The 7,593-nt window shown below is 52.1% G+C and overlaps 1 protein-coding gene across 1 annotated transcript in view; it reads right to left on the bottom strand.

Moving 5' to 3' along the window:
- TG (thyroglobulin) overlaps positions 1-7,593 on the bottom strand; it is a 237,536-nt gene that overhangs the window by 202,834 nt on the left and 27,109 nt on the right. Inside the window, exons 14-17 of the mRNA XM_010834775.1 lie at positions 7,262-7,374; positions 4,951-5,053; positions 3,704-3,904; positions 1-55 (exon numbers count right to left, since the gene is read on the bottom strand). The exon at positions 1-55 is cut by the window's left edge and continues 2 nt beyond it. Coding sequence (XP_010833077.1) covers positions 1-55; positions 3,704-3,904; positions 4,951-5,053; positions 7,262-7,374 — 472 coding nt within the window. The remainder of the gene's footprint in view (positions 56-3,703; positions 3,905-4,950; positions 5,054-7,261; positions 7,375-7,593) is intronic.

Genomic DNA, 7,593 nt, shown 5'->3' with positions numbered 1-7,593 from the left:
AGGATAGCCCCACCAGCCACGTCTGCCACGCTGAAGGGCAGCGGGCACTGCGGACCTGGGGGGAGGAAAGGGGCGGCTGTGGGCACCTACCCGGCACCAATGCTGAGCGCCTCCACCTCCCATTTCTGCTCATGAGCACGGCCCCCCTCACCCTCCCTTCCCTCAGGCCAGCCTGGGCCTGCCCGCTCCCTCTCCACCCTCCTGTTGGCTAATCTCATCCTCTCATTTTAACAGACACCCCTGGATCAGGGAAAATCCCCTGGAGAAGGGAACACTACCCATCCCAGTATTCTTGCCTGGAGAACTCTACAGACAGAGGAGACGGGCGGGCTACTGTCCATGGGGTCACAAAGAGTCAGACACGATGGAATGACTAACACTTTGATAGCACTTTTGAGCAGAAAAGGAAATGGCAACCCACTCCAGTATTTTTGCCTGGAAAATCCCATGGACAGAGGAGCCTGACAGGCTACAGTTCATGGGGTCACAAAGAGTCAGACACGACTGAGCGACTTCACTTCAACTTCAACTTCACTTTGAGCAGAGATGACTCTCACATCTTCAACTCCACTCAGGCCCTCTGGAGCACCTTCTCATCTCTAAGTCCAGTTCTCACCCAGTCTCCTCCACCTCAGAGCCAACAGGGCCAGGCTCAGCGTCTGCTGCCCATGCCTTCCCACGCCTGCTCCAGCTTCAGCAACCCCAGCTTGAAGCCTGGTGCCTTTAGCCAGAAACATGGCAGCCAACCCAGAGGGTCCCACTGCCTCTGCCCACCAGCTCAGCTGTGGCTCACAGCTTCTTGACTTCTCTTCATCCCCACCGTATATCCTTTATTTAGACATGCGTCATCTTCTCCCTGAACGGCCACTGAAGCTTCCTCACAGCTCCGTGTGTTCGGGCCTCACCCCCTGCCCTCTGCTTCCATGTTCAATCTACTCCCCCCGCCAGCAGAGAAATGTATGGAGCTGGACTCAGTTCTCAAGTCTCCCGAGTGCCTGCTGGCCTGACTTCCTCTCTGCTCTGGTCTCCTCTCCAGCCTCGCTTTGCCCCAGGGCAGAGTTGCTATTTCCCAACCATATGCATTGTACAGCCCATGTCCTTCCTTTTTCTATCTGCTTATCTGCCTAGATTTCTTTTTGGGTCGTCAGTTATCAGCTCAACCCCTTTAACTTTCTAACACTTTTCACAGTTCTTCCAGGCTTGCTTTAGCCACCTTTATCCAAGCCCTCAGGCCCCCTGGAGTAGACTGCCTTGTGATCAATTATACAAGACTATCTGCATTCTAGGCTCCCCGCTGGACTGAGCCACAGAAGGGGAGAGGACGTCTCTCCTCTGTTTACCCAGGGCCCAAGGCTGACCTGGACCACAAGCTCCAGGAGTGTGTGTTAAATCAATAGATGAATGAGTAAATTAAAAAACAGACATGGTCAGTGACAATTTCATACCTGGCTAAAGATAGTTAATTATCTGACTCTAGAGCACAGACTTGCTGCCTGTATATATCTGGCTTTAAAGCTTGCAAGCCTCACATGACTCAAGGTTACTTGGGGTCCTCGGATGGAGAATGACTCACTTGGATCTTCAGGGTGCAGCCTGGGCCCCTGTCTAATAAGGACAATGGCCTCTGGACAAGATTGTGTGCTGGCATTTGCAGTGGGCTCATGGAGTTGGCTCTTAGCCACCAGGCTAAGCAGTTTACAGAGACTATTTGAATTAACCCTAACAATGGTGATAAGAAATAGCTATGATTCCCCCTCCCCATGCCCACAAGTTACAGATTGGGAACTTGAGATTAAGGGACTCGCCCAGGGTTACCCAGCAAGGGTGCTGGCAGAGCTGACACTTGGGTCTATCTGTTTGACCCCGTCATCTGAGCTTTCTCCCCAGACTCTGTAGCAAGTCAGCAGGAAGAAGCTTTGGGGAACTCAAAGTGCTTGCTGTTCCACTTGCTAGCTGGGTGGCTTTCAACACGTTAATGACCCTCTGTGAGTCCCAGTTTTGCCATCTATAAAATGGAGAGTAGGACTCTTCTATCTATTTACCTGCATCCCTGGGGGAGCAAAAATGGGGCGTATGATGTGACAAGCACGTTTTAGTAGGTGAATCTCTGCACAGGTGAGCTACGATCATGGAATCCTGGCAGGGCCAAGACACAGGGGGTCTTTCAGACCCCAGAAGAGTTGTGCTCCCAGACCTGTTCCTGCAGGATACTCAGCAGTCTGTTCCTTGGGTCCCGACAGTGCGGACCACTCTTCGATGTCCTGTAAGTTCAATGTGTCTGACGCTAAGGCTGACACTCGTTACTCTCGGCAACACCCGGCAGGGGGCTCTTATAAACACCCATTGAGCACCTGCTATGTTCCCTGCATGGTGGCAGTGGCTAAGGGTCTTGAACAGAACCCATAGAGACTGGGAGACTCAAGGTCTTGGGAGAAAAGGCGTGTAGTGAGAGCCCTGGGCACGCACCGCAGGTTTGAGGAAGGAGACAGAGCCCCGCGAAGAGAGCATTGACTCCTCCTTCCCACCCTTCTTTTGAAGACTCCCCTCTCTCTTTACAAATATAAATATCACTCTACAAATGTAAAAATTCTCTTTACACATAGAAATCACTAGACTTAATTAAATGTGTCTGCAGTTCCAAAATGTTGCCTAAAGACTGCAAATGTTAAAAATAATAATAATAATAATAAGGCAACAAAACAGTAAGAACAACAGAAGAAAGGCAACTGCCATAAAATTAGTCATTTTGTGCAGCATTTCTCAACCATGCCAGACCCAACATCCCAACTTGTAATAAATATTTTGCAATGTCTTCATTTACTGCTCTGAAACAGAAGTCACAGATAATGTAACCTACTTGTGCACACACATTTTAAAATGACTCCAGTGTCCTGTGACTTGAGAACAAAGGAAAAAGTAAAGGTAAGTAATTGATAATTCAATAATATGTTTAATAACTAATAATGTATTTCAATATTATATATTCATGTACAGTTCAATATTTTATACCCAAATGATCTTTTAAAGTAGAAACAAAAATAGATAAATCAACACCTCTACTGATTCCTGAAGCTCCCCGGCTGGGATGGACGCCTCTGAGGTCCCCCCACTGAGATCCTGCCGTCTGGACCCTCCTCCCTACTTGAGGATGGGGAGACCAAGACCTGGCACCCCCAGGAGGCCAGCACCCAAGCTTCACTGGCTCAGGAGATTGCCACAATGGCTCGCCTTGGTTTGAGCTCCTGAATATTCACTGGAAGGGCTGATGCTGAAGCTGAAGCTCCAATACTTTGGCCACCTGATGCGAAGAACTGACTCATTGGAAAAGACCCTGATTCTGGGAAAGACTGAAGGCAGGAGGAGAAGGGGAGGACAGAGGATGAGACTGTTGGATGGCATCACTGACTCAATGGACATGAGTTTGAGTAAACTCCAGGAGTTGGCGATGGACAGGGAAGCCTGCTGTGCTGCAGTCCATGGGGTTGCAAAGAGTCGGACACCACTGAGTGACTGAACTGAACTGAACTGAGACAGAGTTTCAACATCACGGGGTCAACTGCAATCCCTCATGCAGATCCGTTGTCTCCCCTCCTTCCCTCACTGTCCTGACACCTTTGGTGACCCCTTCACCCCAGCCAGGGCCAAGGAAGGGATGACAGGACCCCCACCAGCCCGGGGGCCACTCTGGGGCATCACCACTTACTCTCACAGGCCGGCTGGCTCCCGGCCACGCGGGTCCCGGGTACCTCCTCTCCGCTGCCCAGGACGCACCAGCAGCTGCCCTGGGCCGGGTCGCACTGCACTGGGGAGAAGCCTCCATCCTCTTCCCTGCAGGCCGGGCTGTAGCCAGGGCTGGTTCTCCTGGAGGGGACTCCACTCTGGAGAACTTCACAGAGGCTCGGGCCTTGACGCAAAGACAAGCCACATGTGTTCTCTGCCTGTGTGGCTATCACAGCCCTTGTCACCACCCACCACCCACTGCCACCTGCCTACAGGGCCCCTGGGGTCTGGGGTGGCCTCCCTACTAGGGTGTTGCACTCAGACACTCGGCTTTGTACTCCCCTCTCCACTCCATGCACGTGCACACACACACACACACACACACACACACACACACATTGCCTGTCTTCAAGGAGCTTAGAATCTTAGAGGATACTTAACAAGTAAGTGAGCAACTGCAGTTGAGATGCTAAGGATGATAATGGGGTGTGCAGGGCAGTTTACGAGCCCATAGGGCGGCACTGAGCTCTGCTGGGAAAGACAGAGAGGCCTGCAAGCCTTCCTTGAGGGACTAAAGGGTGGACGGAGTAAGAGTTAGCCAGCTGGGGTTGCGGGTTTGCAAAGGCTGCACCAGACCATAAAGGCCCACGGAAAAGAGTGACTACCTGCTTGAAAAGCCTGATTATAGTTTACTATTCCTGGACCTGATGCTGAGATGGAGAAATAAGAGAAGCCCAGGAAGATACAGGAGCCTACACAGAGAGGCCCAGAAACCTCAGCAAGGAGCCTGGGCCTGAGGACCACAGGGAGCATCGATGGGCTCCAGGCAGAGGACAGCCGCACGTGTGCCCTTTAGAGACACCGTCTTAACCTCACTGTGGAAAGCAGATTGCTCGACCAGGCTGGAGGACGAGGGGCCAGGCAGGAGCCCTGGTATCGGGGCTGCACAGCAGACTGCATGAAGGCAGCGGTGCCCACTCTAACAGAGACCAGTGCTGGTTTGTGCCTCTAGTTACCCCAAACCCTGCTATATGTATTACTCCCAAGAACCCACTGAGGTGGGGGAATCGTGCCCCTATTTCACAGATGAGAAAACTGAGGCGCAGTGAGGTTAGAGGCTTTCACGGCTCTGGAATGGCCAAGCTGGGACGTGAAGCCAGCTCCTGGGGCTCCGTACCTCATGCTCACGGGGTGGGGGCTGGAGAGTGATGGGGAAGGGCCAGTACTCACACTGGGCACTGCTGTTTATGCCAGGGGGCACGCCCTCTCCTGAGGCCGGATCCACACACCAGGTGCCAGCCTCTGACGCCTGCAGCCTGGCAAACTCTCCTGTCTGAGACAAAACCAAGGTGGTGTCACCCAGCGAAGATGCTTCTGTAAACTGATAAGTCGGGAGCCAGACATCAAGGATATTTCTCCCGAAACTACTGGCGATGGCTTTTCCAGATGTTGGGGAGGGGCTGGACGGGACTGTCCTGTTTGAGACCCTTTACGTACATTGTCTGAATTCATGGCTGTAACATCCGCATGAGACAAGAACTGCAGTGAACCCATTTTTAGAGTGGGGAAAACAGGCTCACTCAGAGAGAGAAAGTGATACAGCACCATCCAGCTGGGAGTGGCAGACCCAGGCTGGGCCCAAGCCTGCCCGGCCCCAGAGCCCAGCTACTGTCTTGAAAGCATCCCCCTAGTTCCGGAAACGATTTTCAACCTGCATCCCTTGGAGAAAAGGGGTCTGTAACAGAAAAGAAAGACAAGGAAGGAGGCAGTCGCCTGCCTTTGCCCAGGGCCCATCTCTCCTCGGCCAGCTGGAGATGCTGGGCAAGCTCCTCCAGTTCACTGGGGCAAGTTTCCTCATCTAAAAAGAGAGGAGATGGGACCAGATGGACCCATGCACTCCTGGTGAAGACAATGTCCTCTCTCCTGTGTGTGCACCCGCAGGCAGAAGGGAGGCCAGTTTTTCCAAGCTCCCTGGGACCACTGAGGGTTTCCTTGAGCTTTCCGAGACCACTTGTCCGTTCTATACTCTGCCGTGCCATTTTCACAGACGGTAAACGACCATCGTAACGACACCCGACGTTTACAGAGAACATAATCAGGAGGCCCCCAGGGTGCCCTTCCGTCCCTGATGTAGGTAGAGAGCCTGCGTCCCCATTCTACTCAGCGAGACCCGGGGAAATCAGAGGAGGTGCCCCCGGGTGCACGGCTTTCAAGCCGCACAGGTAGGCTTCAAACCCAAGCAAAGGTTTGAGAAAATACGGGATTGTGAAGATCTACAACTGAGAACACACTAGCCGCTAACATGACTTCTGCTGAGGAGCCGGTCCAACACACAGCCGTCCAGTGTGGGCACTCGGCATCTTGGGTCCTGCTTCCCGGCACTTGGGTCCTTCTAGGAGCCAGCCTGGGGAACCACACGATCGGAGGTTCTCTGGGAGCTGGTCTGAATCACTTTTCCCTCCGTCAGAACTCTGCTTCCTGCCTCTCCTTCTCCACAGGGGGGCTCGCAGGCTCTGATGATGGAGCAGACTCTCATTTCAGGGGTAGGGAGCTGTCAGCCAAGACAAAAGACTAGATCTGCTAATTTCTCTACAAAACTCTTCCGTAATCAGGGTCCATGTTTATAGCACCAAACAGTATGAATAACAGTGAGGAACAGTAACAAGGAAATTTTGCTCAGTAATTTGCATTTTGTGAACCTCTGCACTACTGATTTCATCTAACTTCCTTGGAGCCTCTGTGAGCCCAGCAGAGTGGGGGGCAGTGTTCCTATCACTCCTACTTCAGGGTACGGGGCCTGAGCCACAGGGAGTTCCATCAGCTGGTACCTGAGTGGTTGGTTCCAGCAAGAAGTCTCTCTCTAAGAGCTTTCACATCAGTCACTGCCCTAAATCATGACAACCAGGGAGCTGGAGAGGGAAATATTACAGTCTTCCATTTATGTTGAGAAGCTGAACTATGATGGGCATGTTGATGTGGCCACATGGTTTAAGGAATTATGTATGTGTATATTATTCTTCAAAGAGTTTTCACTAAAGGTTATTTCCTAAAAGCCTCAAAACAGTCCTAGTGCTAGGGAAGATTAAAATGGGGCCTGATCTTAGGATAACACAAAGCCCAGAGAAGCACAGAGACGGTAAATAAATTGCCCAAGGTCATATAGCTTGGGCCTCCAGGTGGCTCAGTGTTAAAGGATCTGCCTGCCAATGCAGGACATGCAAGAGACGTGGGTTTGATACCTGGCTCAGGAAGATCCCCTGGAGGAGGAAGTGGCAACCTACTCCAGTATTCTTGCTTGGAAAATTCCACGGACAGAGAATCCTGGCGAGCTACAGTCCGTGGGGTCATAAAAGAGTTGAACACTACTGATCAGCTAAACATCACCACCACCACATAGCTTGGATCAGCCAGGGCTGGGACAAAACCTGAGGCCTAGAATTCCTTGTGAGTTTTCAATTAAAACAAGTTTATTGAAAACTAGAAAATTCGCCATCCAGAAAGTTCTGGCTTCTGGAACCTTCTTGGGCCTTCAGAGACTTACCTCTAAGCAGGTTGGGATGAACAGGTCTTTAGGAGATGGTTCTGCTTGGACACCAGCCTGTTTCCAGCTGGAAAGCAGCCCACTGGCTCGCAATCTCTCGCAGCTGGTGGGGCCTGGGTGGGGAGAGAGGGGAGCTCTCAACAGGCTGGCCGTGGGCGCTGAGGGCAGGTGGGGAGCCCAGGCTGGCCCCGAGTGTTGGAGCCATGCATCTGGGTGGGTGGAGGTGCCTTATGCAGAGAGCTGGGACCCCAGAGAAGCAGGCTGAGGGTCAGGGACAAAGACCCACGTGGGACATTTCACCTCTGAGACATAAAGTGAGCGCTTGATTACAT

Source organism: Bison bison, unplaced genomic scaffold, assembly GCF_000754665.1.
Source record: "Bison bison bison isolate TAMUID 2011002044 unplaced genomic scaffold, Bison_UMD1.0 scf7180017864036, whole genome shotgun sequence".
NCBI classification, from domain to species: domain Eukaryota; kingdom Metazoa; phylum Chordata; class Mammalia; order Artiodactyla; family Bovidae; genus Bison; species Bison bison.
Note: the sequence above shows the minus strand (reverse complement) of the source record. Positions and strands in the feature narration are given on the sequence as shown.